The sequence below is a fragment of the Ctenopharyngodon idella genome, chromosome 8 (genome assembly GCF_019924925.1).
Source record: "Ctenopharyngodon idella isolate HZGC_01 chromosome 8, HZGC01, whole genome shotgun sequence".
Taxonomy (NCBI): Eukaryota; Metazoa; Chordata; class Actinopteri; order Cypriniformes; family Xenocyprididae; genus Ctenopharyngodon; species Ctenopharyngodon idella.
The window spans coordinates 15,971,445-15,995,764 of NC_067227.1; the positions used below are offsets into that span (position 1 = coordinate 15,971,445).

The 24,320-nt window shown below is 37.5% G+C and overlaps 1 protein-coding gene and 1 long non-coding RNA gene across 2 annotated transcripts in view; one reads left to right on the plus strand and one right to left on the minus strand.

The window, feature by feature from the left end:
- Positions 1–2,682, minus strand: part of LOC127517825 (uncharacterized) — a 31,369-nt gene extending 28,687 nt beyond the window's left edge. The window contains exon 1 of the long non-coding RNA XR_007931379.1: positions 1,575–2,682. This is a non-coding gene — a long non-coding RNA (uncharacterized LOC127517825). The remainder of the gene's footprint in view (positions 1–1,574) is intronic.
- lmx1bb (LIM homeobox transcription factor 1, beta b) overlaps positions 1–24,320 on the plus strand; it is a 72,312-nt gene that overhangs the window by 1,230 nt on the left and 46,762 nt on the right. Inside the window, exon 3 of the mRNA XM_051903956.1 lies at positions 347–533. Within this exon, the coding sequence (XP_051759916.1) occupies positions 347–533 (187 nt within the window). The remainder of the gene's footprint in view (positions 1–346; positions 534–24,320) is intronic.

The following is a 24,320-nucleotide window of genomic DNA, read 5'->3' on the forward strand; positions in this document are numbered from 1 at the left end:
TTATATTGTCAATAATTTAAGCATCACATAGACTATAAGCATCGCAATTATGTAAACTTTTTGATATTTAGTTTTAGCTGAAAGTTATTTGAATTTTTGAGCGTATATAAAAATTAATAATAATAATAAATCCTGTCGTACGTACAGTATGGTTGTAAATTGAAGTTATTCACACAGCATTTGTTTTGTTTTTTCACTGTGTCATATTTATTTAATAGGCTATAATAGGCTATTAAGAAAATGATATCATAGCCACTTGTTCAATAACCCATTTATATGAAAAATCATTATTTTAAAATTACAGATGCAGTCAGTGTGTTATTAAAATGATGCATTTGCCCTCCAGGGACGGAGTGCCATCACCAGGCGGTGTGTGAGGGGTGCCAGCGGCCGATATCTGACCGCTTTCTGATGCGCGTCAACGAGTCTTCATGGCACGAGGAGTGTTTGCAATGCGCCGTGTGTCAACAACCGCTCACCACCAGCTGCTACTTCCGGGAGAGGAAACTTTACTGCAAACATGACTACCAACAGTAAGGGCATGGATTATTTAAATGATATATTGGTGTAACGCGCGCAGGTTCATTGCGATACTAGTTTATATTCAACTGTAATCAAGCAAAGAAAGTGACACAATTTTCGTTCTTACGCACTAAGTATTTCCGTTCGTAAAGTTGGTGTGGCGTTGGTGGTATGATTTTGTTGAACTTGTCAGTATCTTAAAATGCTGTTATTTTTTACAATTGAGCAACCAAGTGCACTGTGGTATTGTCAAAGATTAGTCCCTATATTTTTAGACTTATTACAGATTATATTTCCTGCGTTGTCTTGTTCTTTTTTCTTATTTCAAAACTGAGATAGGCTGCGTCACTCCTGTGATTTTGAAGGAACTTTTGGGCTGTGATATTTTGCAACGCAGTGGGAATGAAAATTAAGCGATTTCATTTAATTGTGTCGTTTATTCGATTATTTTGATGAGTCCAGGCCGATATAATTATTTGATCACCTGTCGTTCATACAGTAGGCCTAAGTTTATTTAACGCAGATTGATGCTGATGGTCAGCGCAAATTATTAACTTATCTTAATTTTACCTTTATTTACATAACAATGGTAAATCGCCAAAAATATTTAAATGAGACATTCGGCGTTATTTTTGGAAATAGGCTTATTTTCTTTAATTTCTTGTCTGCTCGCAGATAATAAACGCACTTAGGCTATTTTATTTTAATTAATTCATCAACGTGTTTCTATTAATTTATTTAGCTAATTTATTATTATGATTATGCCCATTAATACTACTAATAATTATTAATATTGTTGTTGTGGTGCACTCGTAATCGTTTCTATTGGTCTATTGCAGAATGCGTTTAAAATAATTTAGCTATAACTATACCATCATGAATGTCGAAAAGCTGCGGTGCACATAAATGCTATAGCCTTTATTTTAACACCGTACAACAATTAAAATCTGCTCGAACTTCGTATTCCTGTTTTCAATAAAATGATGAAGGCCTAGTCATGGTATGGGATAGTTTGAATGTGCTCAGTGGGTGGGTGTTGTGTTGATATTCACCCGGTCCTGAAGCTGTGAGTGGACCGCATGTCGCCTTAAGTTGCATGTCTTCTCCCCGTGTTTGTCACTACTTTAGCTAGCTTTTGTGTCAGGGGTTTTGAAATATCGTTCCCTCTCTCATGGTGATAACTGGGAGGTCCCTATCGGACACCAAGCAACAATTAAAGGGCCATATCTACTGCCTGACTTTAATAGTCGCCGATTCTTTCAGCTCGACCGTGAAGAGTTAGTGTTAACAAAATTAATTTCATAGCTGTGGTCTTATATTCCATTACCCTGGAGACGGCAGCTAGAGCCGAGACAGGCCAAACATGTGAAAGGTTTTTTTTTTTTTTTGTTTTTGATTTCTCAAGGTTCTTTTTAGGTTATGATTTCTAACACTGAATGTCAATCAGATATTAGGTTAGTGTAAATCACATTTTCCTGTCTAAACTCTTTTTGCTCGCATTACAAAACCTGCCATTTCATAAACAGCAGTTTCGTCTCAGCATATTCACCTGCAATGGAGGTCCTTTCACACACCCGTGCTTCACAGGTAGCTAGCAGTAATATTTGTGTATATATTTCTCAATGACGGGCCACTTAGTAGATGTAATTGGCACCTTTTTGAGTTTTATGACGTTCATTTAGGTTGTACTTGTCAACCCCGCAAAGCGCCCGTGGCTCCAAGTTGAAGCCTTTGGCCGTTTCTGATGGAACTCCGCCTAATGACATGCTAGCATCAATTGATTCATGCCCTATAATCATTAGAACCGTAAATCACGACATTGGGCAAACTTTCATATTCACACCTCTCTGTCAGCTATTTACAGCACGAGCTTACCGGCGGGAATTTATAGCTTGTTTTGGCGCGTAAAGTTCACCCCGCTGTAGCTCAAGAGTAACTTGAAATAACAACCTTTCGTTATTAGAGGATTAGCTTTGGAATTACGATCTGCATATAATATTCTTTAAATGGCTAAGCAGACCTTTGCGTTAGAGCCAATTAAAGACACAGGTTATGGAAAATAATTGTGTTTTCAAGCTATTGCAACGCCACTACAATAGCTACAGCCTGCACTATTTTAACATTTCTTTCTTTCTTGCTTGCTTAAATGATAAAAAAATAAATAAATAAATAAATAAATTAAATAACCTCAACAGACTATTATTAATTCTGTCTTTAAATTAGACTATTATATAGACTATTAAATCTATCATTTAAAAAAATAAATAAATACAAAGTAGCTATTTTGGACATACAGCTTTTATTATGAAATTCAGAAAAGCTGGAAATACTTTTTAAATTGGGCCTAAATGTTATTATATGCCTAATAGTTTTATATAAATTTTGTTCAATATACATGTAACAGTTTATATATTTGTTTTTAATATTTTTTAATGTTTTCATGAATTAGAATAGATTTTCTGAAAAGGAAATGAATGATGCTTTAATGTTATGAAAGTGTGTGAGTACTGCACATCCAAGAAGTTTTTAAGCAAAGATGGTTTGTGTGTGTATGAGAGAGAACATGTATAACTCGTTGTGACTTGAAATATTCTCAAATAGACATCAGAATTTCTGTATAGATAGATAGAGAGATGACACAACTTCTGCAGTGCAATTTTGTTATTTAACAGAGTTGTATATCCTGCATTATTTGAATGCAGATGTTTGAATGTTTCCCTCTGGCCCTTACTGTCAGTGCAACCTGGCTCAAGTCTGTTGTTAGTCTTGGTCCAGGGATAATTTGCTCGAAGTAGGAAGTTGTGGATGATCCCCTGGTGTGCTGATAGTTCTATTTTAGCACCGTGGGGGCGTCCTCCTGCGTTGTGTTGTTTTTTAATTAGCTCTGCTTTGCGAGCGGGATGCCATATTCCCGCTGACATGAGTGGATTTTGGTCCTGGCAGTGTGTTTTCTACATGGCTGGAGTCGTATTCCCTCCCAATACACCATGAGATTGTGTGTTACTCAGAATGCCTTTACTGTCCCATATTATCATTCTTTCCAAAAAAAAAAAAAAAAATCCTGTAACTCAGCATGGGAATGATTTGTAATGCTCTTGAATACTTGTTTCGCTAGTTGTATAAATATAAAAATGAACACTGTTTTTATGAAAGCGTGAGATTGTAGTACGTTTCGAGAAGCGAGGAGTGTAATAATCCTGCAGCGTTCAGGGTTTTTTGCTTGCAGTGTTGAAGGCCCTCGTAGCGCTCTGCTCTGGGATGAGGCCGAGCCTGAGCCAGCCTGTTCCTCTGCAAGGAAGTATTAGGTTTTGTGTCAACATTAGCCCAGCCTCTCCTGGCAGCATTAAAATGATGCAATCATCTGTCATCTCATGACTAGTGCCACACACCCCCCACCACCAGACGTTTAACGCTTTGACCTAACGGGATGTTATTCTGCTGTAAAGGGGAGCGTTAGATGGCTGCTTTTAAATTCATTCATGGAATAGATTATTTAGTTTTCTCTACAGATCTCTTCTCTTATGTGTTACTGAATGTCCTTGACATGTAACTCCACAGCTGTGATGGTATTTAACCATAGTGTGCTATGTCTATATGTTTAATGTGCCCGCCAGAGACAACTTTAAAGGATATTTATTTTGCTATTATTAACACAGTACATGCAGAAGCTAATATTTCTTGAGCCATTCTATACATTATGAATGTGATATTATAAAAATGTTGTCACGAACACTAGTTTTCATTTATTTGAACTGACCTTGAAAAACTGAAATGTTTTTGTTGATGCACCTAATGATTTTTAAAGCTTGACTTTGATTTTGAAAAGTGGTATTTTTACCTAAACTGAATTATTAATCCATTTGATCAAATTATTAATTAGTTTTATCCTAGTTATGGTTAATACTTGAACTTATTTATATTTCAATATTTACATATCAATATATACATATTCATATTCAAATAATTTTGTAGATATTATTTGCTTTTCTATTTATATAATAATTTCTAAGAATAAACTAACAATTTTGATGTGTTACTATAGCATCATAATGAGGATATATTATTCATCTCCGAAAAACTTCTAAAACTTAAAGCTGAATTAAATATTTTAAAATAATTTATTAAGACATTTCTAATCAAGAATTTTAAACATTAGTTAATTATCTAGAATAGGATAATCAATCTGAAGTGTGTAATTTTTTCACCGCTATACCATCACCAAACAAAATTGTAGATATAATGACGGAAACACTCCCCTCGTCAACCATTGGTCGGACAAACAGATAAGGCCGCCCCTAAATGCCATTTAAAGGAATAGTTCACCCAAAAATGAAAATTCTGTCATCATTTAGAAGGAAGGAAGGGAGATATTTGGAAGAATGTCAGTAACCAAACAGATCTCGCCCGCCATTTACTACCATAGTAGGAAAAATAAATACTATGGTAGTCAATGGGTGGCAAGATCTGTTTGGTTACTGACATTCTTCCAAATATCTTCCTTTGTGTTCAGCAGAACAAAGAAATTCATACAGGTTTGAAACAACTTGAGGGTGAGTAAATGATGTGTTTGTGTTGGTCTGTTGGACTTTTTTTTTTTTTTTTTTTTTTTCTCCAGGAGAATCAACTTACATATGGTTTACTTATAGTTGCACACATAAACGGATATCATCCACTATGCAAATAAAAAGATTCTTTCTATTTTAGCATAATACTAAGAAGGCATAAGCATGACATCTTTTCATTATTCCTTTTTAGTGTTGTTGTAGGCTCTTTTCCTGTCTCTATTTCACAGTTTTCTCAACATAGTGATGAGGCGCAGTGTCTCCACAGTGTTATTCCTACAAACAGGCTTTTCACAGGTACGCTAGAAAACACTGACACTGGGGTGGCAAGTGGTGCCACATGGCATCATTATCTCCACCTAACACATTCTACCCATACATGAAGACATTACGCAAGTGGGTTTGTCTCAAAAAAGGATCTTAAGTTTGCAAATTAACCTACATCAATAAAACAAAGCATTTGAATTAGAATTCGTAAATGCAAAAACAGCAGTGATATAACAATTATTGGTCTCTTTCAAAGTCTCAGAATCCATCCTGGACTATTAAGTTGTCTTGCAAGAGTGTTTCAACTGTCTTGTCATAGACAAGAAGATTTAAGCTTGGCGCATGTCTTAGATGCGAGTTATGAGGATGATAATCAAATCTCATCTTGGACTTTCAGACTCTGTCTCTCCCTCTCTTTCTTTTTTTCATATCCTAATGAGATTAGCCTCCCAACAGCCATAGTACTAGCTGATTTGAATGACAGGTCTGCTCCGCTATCCAAGGCTATCTTACTAAGCTCTTCGCCGCATTGTCTTGAATGGAGGGACTGACGGAAGCTGTGTGCCCTAATCCTCTTATTTGTGTCAGAGGGAGAAAAGAGGGAAGAATGAGGTGGAATGGGACAGTGCTTTGGAATGGCACCACTGCCACTTCCTCCCTCTGAGCCTTCTCTCACAGCCAAGTGAGCATGAGAGGGATCTTATGGGGCTCAGGCCCGCAGACAGGCACAGTCACACATGCATTAAGCAGTTTGCTCCCTCCATTTAACCCTTGTTCTGAATGCATTTTCATAAAGTACAAAGCTCTTGATGATCATAAATAGAAAATATCTGAGTAGTGTTTCGGCACAAATTGAAGAAGTCATTTACTTGCCCTCATGTGGATACAAACCTTTCTTCTGTGGAACACAAAAGAGATTTTGAAAAATGTCTCAGTGTTCTTTGAAGAACTTTAGTTGGACTCTAACATTCTTCAAAATATCTTCTTTTGTGTTCCACAGACAAAAGAAAGTCATACAGTTTTGGAACGACATGAGGGTGAGTAAATGATGATAGAATTTTAATTTTTGGGTGAATTATCCTTTTAAATGTCAAAACTTACCATGTATGGGCCCCATATCAGGGTGTTTTAAGGGTCAATTGAAAGAATGACTTTTGCTGGTTCTTGCTGGATGCTTTGTGGTATTTTGCGCCCCCTCAGTTTTCCTTCACGTGGAATAAGCTTTCTCCGGGTCGGACCCTCCTGGAGCTAGAGGTAATCTGTCTTCAGCTGGAGCTCCCACAGTTCTTTATTTACTCATTCAACTAGTTGGAAGTCTGTTAGACTGCAGATCAGATGCTCTGAAACCAATCTGATTACCTCAACCAGCCAATTACCTTTCTCCTCGCGACCACAGTTCTATAGCTCCGCATTCCAGATTGTGATATTTCTTCATTTTCATTACAAAGAGAAAGAGAAGAGATGCAGTTAGAACGATCTTGAATGGTGTCATATACCACCAAGGTACTTGTACGGACCTTTTAGGGAAATTAAATAGAAATATTGGAAAAGTTACTCTGGCAAGCAATTGAATTCCTACAATTTAGCACATACTGAACATGACAGTTTGCGTTTTGGTTGGCTAAAATGTTTTGTGTGGTTGAAACAGTAAACATTATTGGTGGAATCATAACTTTTTTCAACTTGACAGCTAAAAAAGTTTAAACAGAATTAATGTAAGTGCTTTTATAAAATTATAAGCTTCACATTTCAAAAATTGGCCCCATTAACTTGTAAATGCCTCATTGTAGCTTCTGCTCAAAACCATGAAAACAAAAGCTGATTGCTAAAACCTCATGGACCTCTTTTATATGATAATATGAGTTGTGGTAAATGCGTGTTCTTCATTGGTATATGGAAATTAAATGGCTTTATCCTGTTGGAGGTTGTTTTCCCCAGCAATTGAACAAAAGAACAAACATTATCTTATCTATCTACGTTATAAAAATTGCCATTGTTACCTTTAAAAGCTTTTTCTAACTGATTTGACCCTTAAAAATGACTTTACTTGGTGTACTAATGTAGTTAAGTTAATTCAGTCTATTAAATATTTTTTGGGACCTATTAAGATCTGTTTGTAGATGAAGATGAAGGACATTTTTAAGTTACGTGACAAAATGCTCTTTTTTAAAAACATTTTTTACATTTTATGTATCATTTTGCTGGGTGTAAGGCTATATTTAAGTTCATAACTTCAAATTTATCAAGACATAATGATTGTTTTTTCTCCCTTTAATTTAAGCTCACTGATCTTTTATAATCGCTTATCGCTCACTGATCACTGGTCACTGGTCTGAATTGTACTACAATGTCTAAGCTGTTGTTCTAAAAGTTAAAAGAAATAAGCTGTGCATCAGAGCAGGAGTGTCATTGCTCAGTGTGTGTGTGTGTGTGTGTATCCGGGACAAAATCCTGAATCCCAAATGTAGCGGTCTAAGTATTCCTAATCTCCCTCCCAGGGTTGAGGGGAAGCTGAAGTAGGAGACAGGTTAAAGTAAACTGAAAAAAACAGCGTTCTGACCAGCAAGACCTCCTGTTTCCCCACCCACGGTCCTGATCTTCTGTCGCTATGGGGATCACTGCTGATCGGCCCATCGCTGACTGGACCAAGGAAAACAAACGTGAGCAGGAGATGGTGGGGATCGTATTTCCATACCTCCATGGGACTGCGAGCCCCCCGCAAGCAGCTAAAATGATTTGTGCTGGAGGTCAAAAGACCCATGGCGGCTTCAAAAACTGGAGAGTGGAAATATTTGGATGTTAGGCGGAGTCAATGAGAGGCACAGTGATAGAGAATGGAATGACAGGAAACAGAGAGTTGAATAAGCAGCTAACTGGATTGCAGATGTTTAAAAATTTTAATAATCTTCTGTCAGAGGATTCAGAGGAGTTAAACACACAGCCACAGCAATGTAAACACAATTGGGTTTAATTTTATAATCATAGGAATTAAAGGAATATTCTGGGTTCAGTGTAAGTTAAAGGGTTAGTTCACCCAAAAATAAAATTTCTGTCATTAATTACTCACCCTCATGTCGTTCTAAACCCGTAAGACCTTCATTCATCTTTGGAACACAAATTAAGATATTTTTTGATGAAATCTGAGAGGTTCTTTATCTCCCATAGATAGCAACATAATTACGATGTTCAAGTTCCAGAGAAGTAAAGACATTGTTAAAATAGTAAAATAGTAAAAACCTTAATGTTGACCTCAATGTTAATGTTAACCTTAACCTTAAAGCGACGAGAATACTTTTTGTGCGCAAAAAACAAAACAAAAATAACGACTTTATTCAACAATTTTGTCTACCCCGTCAGTCTCCTATGCTGTTTACGTTGCATAGACAGTGCAGGCTTTCATGTTCTATGTCAGACTGCTGAATCAGTAATTTGTGTTCCGAAGATGAACGAAGGTCTTACTTATGTGTAATGACATGAGGGTGAGTAATAAATGACAGAAATTTCATTTTTGGGTGAACAAACCCTTTAAGATAGATCAGCAGCATTTGTGGCATAATGTTGATTACTACAAAGCTGCTCTTTTCCTTTTCTTAAAAAAATAAATAAATAAAAAATCACTTAAAAAGAAAAAAATCACTTACAATGGAAGTAAATAGGGCCAATGTGTAAACATCGTAAAAGTGCTCACTGTTTCAATAGCCAGTAAACCTTAATAATGACAAGAACAACTTTACAGCTAAAATAAAATAGAAGTATAAACAGAACAATTAATGTAAGTGCTTTTATAAAATTTTAAGCTTCGCATTTTTTATTTTAAATCATTTAAGTCTTGATGGTTTTTTTTTTTTTTTTTTTTTAAGAAAATGAGAATCATTTTTGTGGCAATGAATGTTATGCTGTCAATTGATCTGAATAGAATTAAAAATTGTTTTCTTTTTATAATTTTAACATTTTTAGTCTAGAAAAGGTTTCAGCTGAGGACTTTGTGATGTCATCTTTAGGTCAGGTCCCATCTTGCTTTTTTTTTTTTTTTTTTTTTACACAGAGATGCAACCTTTGTGAGCAAAAAAAAAAAAAATACAATTCCTGAAAGTATGATACTGATCGTCTGTGCCGTTTTTCCTTCTCTCTCTCCCCCTCTCCGCCATCCTTCCATGTCTCTCCTGGCTGGATGCTAATATTTCTCTGAAAAGAGCCACAATACATCTTCCTGGGAATTTCCACAACTCGCAAGTGCAGCAAAATGATCTCCTAGTCTAAAAAAAGGTGGATGAGGGAATGAAATATTGAAGATTTTTGAAAATCGAATAAAGGAAAATGATTTATTCCATAGTGCCATTTTAATGAAGACTCATGTGTCTTTGTTTACATACGAGCGAGACCAAAAAGCCTAAAATATTGGCTGATTAATATTGAGATATTACGTGTTCTTTGTTTTTGTGTCAAACAATGCATCCTCTTTATTCTGTATTACCTTGTGAACATTTGTTGTTTTGATAGTACACTTTTTACCAGTCCTCCTGATGCCCATCCTTTTTGGCAGGATTCATAACCACAAACACAAACATGCTGTTCAGACGTAATAGTGTTTCGAAGAAACACTGAACATTAGAACTGCTTATTCAGCAGTAAGGACTGGATGAGAAACCTAGCTAAACTCACTCGAGTCACATATGGAGAATAGATAGACCTGACTTTTGCATTTTTTATCCCTAAAAAGATTGGCTTTGGAGTCAAACATTTCTGTTATGGCCTCAAACATGTTCTCCATCTCAGACCAATCCATCTCTTCTCCTGGCTTCCCTGCTTCTGTTGTTTTTTCTCGGGAGTGAGTGAATAAGTCCATTCCCCCCTCCCGAGGTGGGCGTCTGTCTGTTGTCAGGCGTGAGGAGCGGCCCCTGCCCCTGCAGTTAGCAGGGGAAAAGCGATCCTGACCCCCGGCCCAGAACATGAAACCAGAGCCGGTGTGTGGCGCTTGGTGCTCAGCTGGAGAGGCGGCAGAGCCCTGACCTCCAGCTCCACATCACACCGTGCGCCAGACTCCTCTCTGCCCTCCTTCTTTAGCTCTGTAGTGGTGGGACATGGTGCCAAACCACCTGAGGGCAAAGCCTGAACACCCCATGTGCCCAAAAACATCTCCATCTGTGAGATAAACAGTCTGCTACAATCCAAACAATTTGCTGTCACATTCATCCTCGTTCGCAGAAGTACTCTTTACAAGAGTTAAAGGATTAAAATATAGTTTTTTACAATATATAATATCTATAATAATACATTAAAATATTGAATGTAATAAAAACAGACTGTATTCAAATACAGAAACGAGACACTTTATTTGACTGGTGTCATTTTAAAGTGCATTCCTATTGGTTGTGAGGCTCTGGGTTGACAGTTTTATTAGTGTACAGGGGGTTTGGTATCTGTGACAACATTTATAAGACATCTCGATTGATACATGAAATATCATGTTCAGGGTTGTTCAATCCATGAATACCATAGTATTTAATACTCCAAAGTTCTCCAATGTACATATTCAATAACTCTATACCTTAAATGCATTTTGTACACTGTTAATGTTTTGATACTGTTTTGGTCGTTCACAAGTTTCACATGCAGGCGTTGAACTTACTAAAGACTCTTCTTCATCGCTGTTAAATGAGAGGATTTCCAGTGGATTGTAGATAAATATTCCATTCAGTCCAGCACTTTTTTCTCCATTCTCCATGTTCTGAGAATAGCGTTGTTTTACTGAATGAAAACCACTCCAAATGAATCAGTACGTGAATGAGCTGTCCGAATGTTTCAAACTGAATTGTGAACTGATTCATACAGTTTTGCCAATTCGTTTGAATGATTAATTCAAAAGAACTGACTCGAGAATCACTTCTTTAAATTGGTTCTTTTGAATGAATCGCTTTGATTCTATACTGCCAACAGAAAACAGGATGCATGACAGACATATTGACAGGGAAAATGTTATATCTCCACTACCAGAAAAGGGTTTATCAGTACATTTTTACTAAGGCTAAAACCATGCGACAAATCCTGAAATTGGCTTGGTAAGTCGTTTCCACTTAAAGGGATAGTTCACCCAAAAATGAAAATTTTGTCATCACTTACTCACCCTCAAGTTGTTCCAAATTTGTATGAGTTTCTTTCTTCTGATGAAAAGAAGTTATTTAAAGAAGAAAAAAAAGTAAAAAGAATATATTTTGAAGAATGTTGGTAACCAGACAGTTGACGGTAGCCGTTGACTTTCATAGTAGGAAAAAAAATACTGTGGAAGTCAATGGCTACCGTCAACTGTCTGGTTGCAAACATTCTTCAAAATATCTTCTTTCTAGTTCAACAGAAGAAAGAATCTCATACAGGTTTGGAACGACATGGGTTAAGGATGACAAAATTTTCATGGCGTTATAGGCGGTCGGCGACATCATGATTTGATTCAATCATTGTACCGTGATAGGCTACTTTATTTAAAAGGCAATTTTGAATTTAGTGCATTGTCTTTTAGAAATGCTTTAGAGAATGTGTGCGCCAATGAACCAACGTCTTATTTTGCTATTTTCTGTTCTCAAATTTTGTCATTCCCGCTTTCCCTCTCTTTCTTTTAATCTGTGTGCTATATTTTACCTATCAGCAGAAGTAACAGTCTAAATCAGTGGTTTTGCTTCAGGGCTCAGATTTTGCATTTGACTTTGAGTCAACACTGCACCACAATTGCTAATAGTATACAAGTTAACAAAAATGACTTTTTCGTTGCATTTTCTTTTTTATTTTCATTTTAGCACTGTTTGTTTTCCTGCATTTGAATATGTCAGAATAGACATTTTTGGGTTACAAAACACCACTTGAGAATGACTGGTCTAGATAAGATGCTCTCCCAACCAATTTACATACTATTAGCAAAGCACAATCAAAGCAAGGTCAGTGATGTGTCGTAGTTTTCAAAGAGAGCCCTGCAAACACGTCGTCCATAATGTTAGACCCAGTGATGTAAGCGGAGAAGAACAAATGATCTGCTCTGAAGTGTTAAGTGCTTTAGTGTTATGATATCAAATGGAGCATGAAGGCTTGGACAGAGGTTTATGATTTCACTTCTGTATCCCTTTCATGGCTCTTTCCTGTCGTTATTTCCCAGTCTCAGAGCAGCTGTCTGTCACTCACACGTGGGCTGTATTTGCATACAGTTGCTGAGTTGTCTTTGTATGTGACTACATAATGCCATGTGACGAACAGGAGTGGATACATTCACCGTAAACCAGTACTGGTTTTGCTTTGGGTTGCAGATTTGTTGCGAAATTCTTTATTGTATGAAATTAAACAAAAACTGCCTTAAAATCAGTAATTAAAAATTGTTTAATATTGAACTGTGCAGGCTCAACAGTTCCTCAAATTAAACTGATGAATTTATCAAAATATTACTTTGATTGCACGTATATCCTTTGGGGAAAAGTTTCCTCCTCTCATTTAAACACTATTTATTGTTCTGTCATTACTATACATGATTACATGGTTGGTTGCAGTTAATTATTTACATTTATCATTGTTTTGTCCGCAGCAAATCTGCAACCTAATTTTGAAAAAAAAACTCCGTAAACCACGCAATGCTCGCACACAGACACATGCTCTGTAAAAACCTCTCTGTGTCATTGTGGTGCCTTTTTAACAAAGTGGCTGCGCCTGGTGGCATATTTGTTTCGTGGCTTTCAAGTAGTGCCCGTGTTTCTGTATCTGACAGGCTGCAGAGTTTTTTGAAGAGCTGACATTCGTTTTATTCGCAATGGAAGGGCAGTTGCTGTATCCTCTCAACATTTTGGCCTGATCCGCCGGTTACACGGTTGCAGGCACGCACATACGCGCCGCACATCTGCATCCCACATGCTTAGATACACGCGTACACATGTTGTCGGATTTGAGACTATAATCAGATTAATTGGTCCATCTTTCCTTGGAAACCCAACATACATTGTACGTTAAAGCGTTTTTTTTTTTTACAAGAGCCGTATCGATGTAACATTAACCAGAAGCCGTGCTCGGAGTGTGGGGTCAGAGGGAGACTTGAGGGCCCCTGACATGACATCCTAATGAAATAAAGACTGCAGAAAGAGAGCGAACGCAAGAGGACCGCTCAGAATTAGCTATTAAGAGAGAAGAATGATTCCTTTTCTCAGTACCATGCTCACAAATTATACCCCTAAAAGTGTTTTCTACCTTTTTTGTTTTTAAAAATGTTGACTTTTACCTCAGATGTTATGTCTCCCCATTTGAGAAACATGAGTAAAAATCCGTCATGGCCCCATGAGGGAACCTGAACATTAGTTGAAGTATGTTTCTAATCCTTATTAACATTCTCCAAAGTCATGCATGAAATATGTTTTGTGCCACACTACGCACCATGTGTTTTTCTTTTGCTCCACAAGTATTTTTCAAACAGAGATCCACTACACACACTGCTGTGCATTATTTTATTATAGGGTTGAAGCTCACCGCAGCCCTGAGAGTTTAAGAGAAGGAAAAACTGGCCTTGATTTTCCACCAGGTTTTTGTTCGCTACATCCCAACGTTCCTTTCTGCTCGATTGTTATTTCGTAGTGATGTCATCAGTGCAGGTACAACATGAAGTTTTATGTCTTTTTACAAACAGTCTGTTGTTCCGACAGGCCTTACATTACCTTGCATTACCACGAGATCGTTCTCTGCTGTCTCTGCCATGAATCTGTACTTCTCTCTGTCAGGTTTTTAAGTCTCCCAAAAACCGTATCAAACTCCAGGGAGAGATGTATGATCAATCAAAATGCTCAAACGTCGTTATTTTTTTGAGTACTCCAAGTATCTCCCACCCATGTGGGTTTTTTTTTTTTTTTTCCTCCGTGGGAGACATGTGAGCAGCTGCGAAGAAACTCTTTTGCCAGCCATCGGATGAACCCCTGTGGACATTCGTCAAGGATTATGAGAGAAGTTTTTCTGTTTTTCATAATTGAAATGTTACGTCTAACCATTGAGAGAAAGACAAACGAGCAGCTTGAGAGCCAAACAGGAAGACTTTTTGGACTCTTGGCCCGAGTTCACATAGTGTATCTGAAAAACACTTTTAGTTGTGTGGAATTTGAAGATGTGGTCTTTCAGTTCCACATCATATGTAATGAGTGGAGAGCGGGGAAGAATCAGGGAAAGGGAGAGAGAAATACGGTGGTTTCTGAAGGCAGCATTAACACAGGGTTTTGTAGTATTAAAAGAGATTTACACCCTAATGTTTTAAAGCAGTTTTCTTTAGCTCACCAGCTCCTCTTTTACAGATATTTCAAGGAAGCTATAAAAGTGAACCGACAACTGTAGCAAAAGCCCTGACACAGCATTGGAGATCGGCCCTCAAGCCATACTGCATCTAAGACCCGACAACTCTTGGGGCCCTTGGGTTTGAGTTCAACCGCAGTTGTTGAAAGTCAAAACAAGATAAATAAGTATACGCTTGCTCTGAGGTTTCATGTGACTTCGTTAGGAGATGTTTTTGCTTGAGTTCAGCGAAGACTAGGATTGTATAACTTGTGATTGTGCACCTCATGATACCTGTTCTTCACTTTTTGTGCTGGAGGCCCATTGGTGACCCAAATGTAGCAGTGTTGTTTGTTTCCCATGGAGTTCTTTTGAAGCATGGGGTCTGCGTGGTCCAGAACGCTTCTGCTCTCTGTCAGATGTCATATTCCCCTCTGGACTGACCAACAGGCTCTCTTTGCACCCTGATGTGCCCATAACATTTAACGGTGCTTTGGCAACCCCAAATGGAAACTCTTATTTGGCCTCTGAAATCAGTGGTTATTTCTTCTCTGGTTAAATTTGTCTCTCTGTTTTCGTTGTTATTATTTAATTAGTTATTTAACCCTGAGTCTTTGATATCTGTGCAGGATGAAGACATGGTATACAACAAATGTTAAAAAGAGTAATAGCAAGTAATAGCTTCTCCACACTGTAAAAAGTAATACGCTCTATCTACTTAATAAAACTGTGGCAACAGATTACACGCAATATTATTAATCGAATTCAACATATAAGAATTGAGTTAGAATTAATCAAATTAATTCCTTAAAAGTCAACCGTTTAAAATGTGTAAAATTAGCAAACAACATTACAAAAACCACAAACTGACATAAAAAGCAAAGAGTCAAACTGCCCAACTAAATGAAATACTGATCACCATAATGGTGACGCAACATTTTCAATAAAATCAACATCAACATCTAAACCTCTGTTAATTCTTGTGTTTCTTGTTCCTTCAGTGATTCTGCTTGTTATCATCAGGTGTCTTCAATGTTGGCAATAAAAAATAAAAGAGTTCTTAATTCATCTTTGACGTCTGCCTGTTATTCAGATATTTTTGTTTAAATTTTACTTAATTTTTACTTGTTTTAAATGGTTGACATTTAAGGAATTAATTTGATTAATTCTAACTCAGTTCTGTTTGTTGAATTTAATTAATAATATTGCTTGTAATCCGTTGCCAAAATTTTATGGTGTAGATATAGCATTTGTGTGTAACGTGTTTGAGACCTTTACAGTTTTGCTTTACAGTAGACATTTGGTGCACATGCACAATGCCAAGCCCAACTGTAGTCCAATTAACATGCAATAATGCTAAGAACAAACCCATTTATTCACCAAACATCATTTCAAACCTGTGTGTCTTTCTTTCTTCTGAATTTCATTGTATAGACAAAAACAGTTGAAACATTATTTGAAAAAATGAATAATTTTATTATTGGGTTGTCTTTGTAAACACTGGAACACATTTTTAATGCTAGATTCTCATTCCCCAGAGGAAAAGTGTATATGAACAGATATCAACCGTCATGAGATTTGGAGTGTTTAAAGTACTTTTATTTGTTTTAAAAATGTCCTAAATGTGCATTACCTACAAATCAGTACCATGTCATTATTAGTCCTTGGTACTTTAATGACTATGCTGTATTTTGATTATATTCCAGGGTATTGTATGGTGGGATGTGCACATCAGAGACTGATTTCTGCAAGGTGCACATTCTTTATCTCGGTTTTTGTGTCTAGGCTGTCCTCCTCGAGATGGACACTCGCCCTGTGGCGGCAAACCACCAGAGGCCTGTAGGTAATTGCACAAGTGGTTGATATTTCAAAGCCTGCGCTCACTCGCTGTCCTCCAAATGCGTTTAGGTGCTAGACTGGGAGCGTGTAACCTATTCTTAAGATATTTCAGATAGAAAGAGATGTCATTTTCCAGTGGTTGCATGAGTGTAGATGTCCGTTTCATCCTTGAGATTTGTGATTCTGGCGACATCCATGCAGATGCATTGCATCAAACCCAGGATGCACTTAAAGTGTCCTTCGCACGTAGCAGTTTATGTGGAAGGTTCATAAGACCCGCAGGATCAAAGAAAAGCAGGAAAGAACGCCATAGAAGGGAACAGGAAAAATAAATAGAGAGGGTATGTTTTTTCTTACTCTTTATTTTTTCGTTGTCAACACTGTTAATCATGTTAGCATCGGCTTTACAGCTCCTCCCACGGCGGGGGCTCATGCTGTGGAGAGTTGCCCGTTATTTTAATTCGTTATTTTTATTGCCCTGAAGAAAAATAAAACTGAGAAAACACAAAACAGACCTCTTAAACATAAGAACAATGGCAGTTAAAAATGAACATGAAAAAAAAGAAGCATGAAACTTCACACCACAGACCTATATCCTATTTCTGCATATTTTTTATTGTGCTGTAACAATTTGTTCTCTGAAAGGCCAGTGAGCGAATGAAGATCATACTTGACAGTTGCTTATTTCTTTCCTATGCTCCCCATCCCAGTTGTTTATTTTTCAGGTTAGCTTTGCATGGAAACATTCATCAATCTGCTGTAAAAATTATACGATGTGTGTCAGGCCAGTATTCTCAATAAATGCCAATCCTTTCGTGTTCGGCGAGTCTTAATTGACCTGATTGCCACGCATATCTGTTCTCTAACCATTATCATTATAAAAACACAGCTGTTTTTTTGTATCCCCATGGCATATTCTAATACATTTACCACTAGGCCAGTAAACCGATTCACATCTGAAGCAAAACATTGTTTTTTGCTAGAAATCATTTTTGGGGGGTTGGCGTGTAGAATCGGTGCTAGGTATGATTCTCTGATTTATTACGGCCACACAGACCTCAGAAATGTGTGGTAGGGAATCCGCAGGCACATTTCACCCCTATAATCAGAATTTATATGCCAGTAGGGTCGCGAGCGATTTGTTTTGGCTGTCCGTTGGAGTGCAAACACGTGAATGAAGAGGCTGGCGTGGACGGAAGGGGCGAACGGCCTCAGAAACCTCTGGTTCCTGTCTCACACTTCATCTGTTTTACACTCTCTGAATTTTAATTGGGAGTTATTGCTGGTGAGATAAGTGTGTGGATAAGCTTGCTCTGATCTATGAGGTGTTTGGACATCGCCAGTGCCGTGCAGTAACAGAGTGTGTTCGGGGTCTTGGGCGTGACCTCTATTCCACTCCTCTTGCCCTCTGAAGACGTCTCCTGATCTCTTGCACATTTATTAATTCCTCATTCCTTTATGTATTTATTGAACAGATGTGTGAAACTCTTGGTAACTTTTGACTTTGAACACTTTCGTTAAGCGTTACCTGCAAACAAGTGTTTGTTTTTAGGGGTATCGCTCATGCCAGTGATGGTGCGCATAGAACGTCAGGAGTATTCCGGCCATGGCCGTGTTAATGCTCAGCCTAAGGGGGGTATTAAGGAATGTGGCGGCTTTGAAGCGATCGCCTCTTTCCCCTTAGTTTTCTCTCCTTTGCTTTTTCTGGTCTCGTTTCCCAGCTTTCGTCTGATCCCTCCTTCCTCCTCTTTTCTTCTCCCCCTCGTTATTTATAGCCATACCCATCCTTCACCTGTGAATAGATGGTGAGGATGAAAGATTACTGCTCTTCAGGCGTGCATGACTGTTGTTTCACATGGATTAATGGGGCTAGGAGTGCTTTCCCTAAGCACAAAGAGACAAATTTGAGCATTAAATTAGACAACTCTTACATGCCAAAAGTGTTTGCTCATTGGACAATCGCCAGCTTGTTTCCAGAGCCCGTCAGAGTAAATCACCTTAGATTCACTGATGAACGCTAATCCTGTAAGCAAGCATAAGTATGCTAAGATCTAGACCCCGTTATATTCTCTTTTAGGCTAAAGTAAATCTTGCTTTGAGCTGTATATTTTCAGACTGCAGGAATGCTTTGACGTTTCATGGATAGTTACAAAGACTTTTTTTTCTGTCCCTTGGAGTTCACTGTAGAAGCTTAATGTTGGATGTAATTCACTCACCCCAATGTGAAGTTTTGATTATTTGTGACACGTGCGGTTGCAGATTACTCATGTAACTATCAACACTCTTTTGAGAAGCCTGTGAAATGGCTTTGTGAGCAGTTTTATTGTGCTGATGTATTGAAACGGGAAGTTAGGATGGGACACATATTGAAAAGCTTGTACCTTCCTTTTTTAGCCTTAAAATAGTGTATATGTCAGTAGTTAAACATTATTTACTAATTGGCATTAGTGGGATGGACATTCATATTCTACAACATTTTATTGAACAAAAACTTGGAAACGTTGGTGAGAGCAAGATGAGTCATCGATATTTTTGGTCTCTTTTTATATTGAAGAGAAATTATTCCCCGGTTCCACAGACAAGGTTTAAGCTAGTCCTCGACTAAAATGCATGTTTGAGCTGTTTTAACTAAAAGTAACTTGCACTGACATATCTTAAAATATTGATTTGTCTCGAGATGCACACCAGTAATGTTTTTAACTTTTATAAAAGCTACTTAAATGTCCTAATTGAACTAAGGCCTAATCCTGGTTTAGTCTAAGCCTTGTTTATGAAACCAGGCCAATGTATAATATTAATGTGTATATCGGCTAAAAGTTACATTTTCAAAATGTTGTAGGGATGCACTGATATTAAAATTGGTCAGTAAGATGAGCTGATCATTTTTAAACACAAAATGTAAAAAAAAAAAAAAAAAAAAAAACATTAAATGCTAAAAGAATGCTAAAAGCTTTAGGCATCAATGCATTATAATTTTCAGTATAAAAAAAAATAGACATTCTTTTTGAGATTTTCTAAAGATTAAACTTAACAGTGATATTAAATGATTATTGTTTTTAAATATGACCTTTAGTATGCATTAGTAATCTGTAAAAAAAAAAAAAAAAAAAATCTCTTAAAATATCTAAAATAATGATACCGCGATATATATATATATATATATATATATCATCATACATATCTATTATAGATAACCTCAACAGATATAAAATGCCTTACAAATTCACTAATGTTTACAATTACAAAGTTAACAATTGTGATTACAATTGTGACTTGACATCTTTCAGTAGTGCAAGTGCCTTCAAAATTCACCACCTCAATCCACTCAAGAATACACAGATGTACATACACATGGAGAAACACATGCATAGTTTCCTATTTAGAGCCTTTAAACACAGCTCACTGCACATTAATCATTAGATCGGTTTTGCGATCACTCTTTGGGACCGCGGGCCACGTTTAGCCACGTCTGTGTCTCAGGACCCCCGGGCTGACTCCCTCAGTGCCTGTACCTGTGCCTCGATTATTAGCTCTGGATCCAGAGAGTGTGGCTGCTGTCTCCTCCTCCCCCCTCGGGGAGAGCCATAGCTGGGCTGCGAGATGAAGTCGGGCAGGGGTGGTGGGGAAAGGAGTGCTGGCTGTGCTGTAATTACTCCATTGATATTCCTTCCACAATAATGCTGTCACTGCTCATTTGCATAAGTGCTTCTCCACTCTCGCGGGAGCAGATGAGCACAGACAGAGGAGGAGAAACCTGGAGGAGTTTGGTTTTCAGTTCAGATTAACGGGTTCGGCTCACGCCGTCATCTCTCCTGATCTATCCCCCTAGAAATATACTGAGATATAATGGTGTGGGCAGCAGTTGAATGCTAGGAGAGTAGGAGAGGGACAGGAGATTGTCCCTCGAGTTGGATCATCAGTGTCAGGATGCTGATATGATTTTAACATATGCAAGGTGATGGTCTTCGAGTGGTCTGTCTTGATACAATGCAACTGCCCTTGAATGTCAATTAAGATCACATGGCTTCATTTAAATTCTGATGTATTAGTTTAGGAAACTCAGAGTATGTGACCGTCTGTGTACTCTGTCGCTATATACCACTCTATCATGAGCATAACAGGTTAACAGCCTATAATGCAATAACATTTACACAAGAATTCACCATGTCACAGTGTTAAATGTTGTAAGTGTTTGATTATTAGTCAACCTAGTCGCATGAAAAGCCTTCATTACCTAACCAATGTTGTTTTAAGCAGTTCGCATAAAAGAATGATGAAAATACTGAATTATTACACTAAAAAATTTTTTTTTTTTTCAGCTGTCAAAATATTTTCAAAATATTTAAGTTGTAAATAAAGATTATTGGAGTGCGTTTTACTAGAAAATACTATTTCAGTCTTTCTACAAAATGTCACGTTTTTCAAAATAATTCAAAAATGATGTTTTTGTGAAAACTAATGATAGGTAAAACAAATGAGAAAAATATGATGACATTTTCTTTTCACAAATGGACAAAATCCAAATATGACTCTAAGATAGTCTATTAATGTATATATATATTGTATATATAAGATATCATCATACTGATGACCTGTATGGAAATTGCACAAAGATGATTTCACTCCTTTGTACTCTGGTGTATGATGTAAAATATGTTGAGAAACAGATTTAGCAATTTTGAGTAAGTTTGAGTGAACGCAAAGCAGTGTTTCTCTATTCAGTGAGTGAGAAAACCAGGAGTGGAGCTGGAGATGGAGTCAGTGTTGCCAAGTCTGTGGTTTTCCCGCGGAATTGGGCTACTTTAACATTGTTGCCGCTGGTTGTTTTTATGTTCACGGGTTGAATCAATCCCAAATAACATGATATTTAGCCCCTGGAATTTGAATTTTACCAGAGGAACCTCGCCAAAAACAGGCATTTTACCCCTTGGAATGTGATATTTTCCTGAAACGCGATTGGGCTAGTTTTGAGCAGCAATTGGGCGGGTTTTGTTGTAAAAACCTGGCAACCCTGGATGGAGTGATCACAGAACGTTTGAGTAGGGAGGAAAATTGCCATCACTCCATTCCATTCACACACTCTAAACCCAACCAGTTATTGCTGGTATGATCAAACACATTTTCTCATATGGTTAACAAATCTGTTTGTTTAACCCTGAATATAAGACTTTGTATGGCAGCCATCATAAACATCTGCTTTGCCAAAATGGTTCCCGGTTTCTTTGACGGTGTGCATCCATCCAGTTTTGTCTGCACAGAGTGCATGCTGGGTAGATTTTGTGGATGTGTGCGCCCATGACAGGTCCTCCATCTTGGTAGCGGGAGGTGTTCAGAGCCTTTATTTAATGTCACTGATCTTCGCCTCAGTGCTGGCGTGATGAGCATTGGTCATTGGCTGTTTCTCCTCTATTGCTTTTTCTGAGCAGGCTGAGGCCTCGGCTCTCTCCCCTCGGAGTCAGGCCCTCAGGCTCCACATCATTTATTGCTGTCAAGAGTCAGGGAAGGAAAAAAGATGGGGTGATGAGTAGAGAGTGCGAGAGACGGGGAGAGAGAGCGAGAAGGAGAGGCAAAACAGGAGAGAGTAGCGATTCCAAGGGGGACGCACAGAAGCGAAACAACCGATTTAGTCAAATCTCAGCTGTTGAATATTTAATGGAGCCTGCAGTGTTTATTTAGTTAGCCTGTCGATTTTTAGCACACTGTCAATAGCAGGCTCGCACGCCGGGCCCTGATGATCTTTAGTGTCTGCGCTCCCTGGGGTCCAGACGCTAAACACAATTATGGATTTTTTTTCCCCTCCCTTTCCCTTTTCTCTCTCTCCCCCACCACCGCAATGTGTTTGATATTTTTACTGATCTAATTTGCAATCTGGTAGTTTATTGTTTGGCATTTTAGTGGCGCTCAAGTGGCGAAGCAAATTCGATTTCTGCTCATAATTCTTTATAATGTCATTAATGCTGTTAGCGCTCAAGCGCGGGTCTTAAATAAAAAAAAAAAAAAACGTTGGGAATCTGTCCGCGGATGTGCACATTCCTGCTTTTATTGTCTCTCCTCCCACTTTCATTTCACTCATTCGGTTTTTAATTAAAAATCCTTGCCGTGGTTTTCTGTCATTGTGAAATATGAAATTACAGTTGTATTGTATTTCAGAGTAAGAAACAGGAAGCTAAGCCTCCGCTAGGATGTATAGCAACACGTCTCGCAGACAGACAAAATGGGAAAAACATCACATAAGGAAAATAAATAAATAAATGAAGACCATAAAGAAAAAAATGCTACTTTTTTTCTTTTCTAAATATATTGTTAAAATAAAGGAGGGAATTATTCATGCCACTGAACGTCTACAGTTAGGATTTGCATCAAAACAAGGTTACTTTAGCTTCAAATCTCCAAACATTCTCAAAGTTAACATTTTTAGCAATTCGTTTGTTCGTTTTTATTTTTAAACATACATAAATCTTCACATCTATGTCTCCTATGCAAGCCACACTAGACGTGTTTGAGCGCTAGCTGATGGGGAGCACTCGGCAGGTTAATAGTGATGGTGTGCCGCCTGCTAATGGTGATGGTGTGCAGCTCTAGTGAGGGATCTATTTGCTGATGATGGATGAGCGGTAAGCCACCCAAGGCCTGCGATTTTCCACACTCAAGAGTCTGTCAGCTTTTTAAGTGGACGAGCACAATTAGCACTGAAACCAGAGCGTAGGCTAATCTGATGGCACGCTTGACAAACAGAGAGGCAGAGAGAGGGGAAAAAAGAAATGTGCTCTTTGCAACCAACCTGAAAAGAGATTAGAGCAATAGTTCCTGTCAACTATGACTGAGAATGCCAGGGATGGATAAGCATAATTGGGTGTTTCTTCAACTGTGGTTACTGGAAGTTGATGTTCGTGAGGTTGATTTTTATTGAAACTAACAGATTATATATATATATATATATATATATGGGTCAATGACGTGACGGGTCATTTTTTTGTCCAAAGGCCTTACTAATAATAAAAAACAAAGATATGACATCCAAAGTATGTAAAGTAGTACAACTAGATCTCTTTTATCGAATCCAAAAGGTTTTAATTATATTTTGCTACATATAAAGGTATTTTAAAGATTTTGAAGTGTCAAAAGGTCATTCGGTTTAACCATCCAAAGGCCAATACAGCCATTTCATTTGTGATTAAAATATCTTAAAATGTAATAAATGTATATATTTTTTATTCTGGCATGATTTTATAACATCATATATCAACATAGTGCAAAATGGTATTAAAATGATGTGTAGAAGTCGTTGCTTTGTCATGAGAAAGAATGTCCGAAAAAAAGAATTTCATTGATGTCATTCGGAGTAACCAATATAAAGGGACCATTTTGAATCAAGTCATGCGGTCAATATCATGTGACAAGATGTGACATCATTCAGGCACCTGCAAAGGACTACATGATCGTGAAGCAAAGTAACTAGCTCGCTTTTAACTATTTGAAAAATTCATGTTTTCACTTGCTCATTCGCATATCCCGAAACATCAGGTCATTAGGTACAACCGCTATAAAACATGGAAAATGTTGTAATATTTTAAAAACTTGTACTAAATATAAAAGCTATATAAAGTATAAAATATCTAGCTAGCTAGATATCAGTCTTTTAGCATTGTTTGAAAATATCGTCATTCGGTATAACCAAAAGTGTCATTCAGTAAAACTGAAATTTTGGTTAAACCGAATGACTTTTTTGGTGACAAATTTTGTCCATCTTGTAAAAAATGACAAAAGCAGTGTTAATTGATTATAAAAACCACATAATCTCATTGTTAACACTTAATATAAATATATATATATATATATATACACACACACACA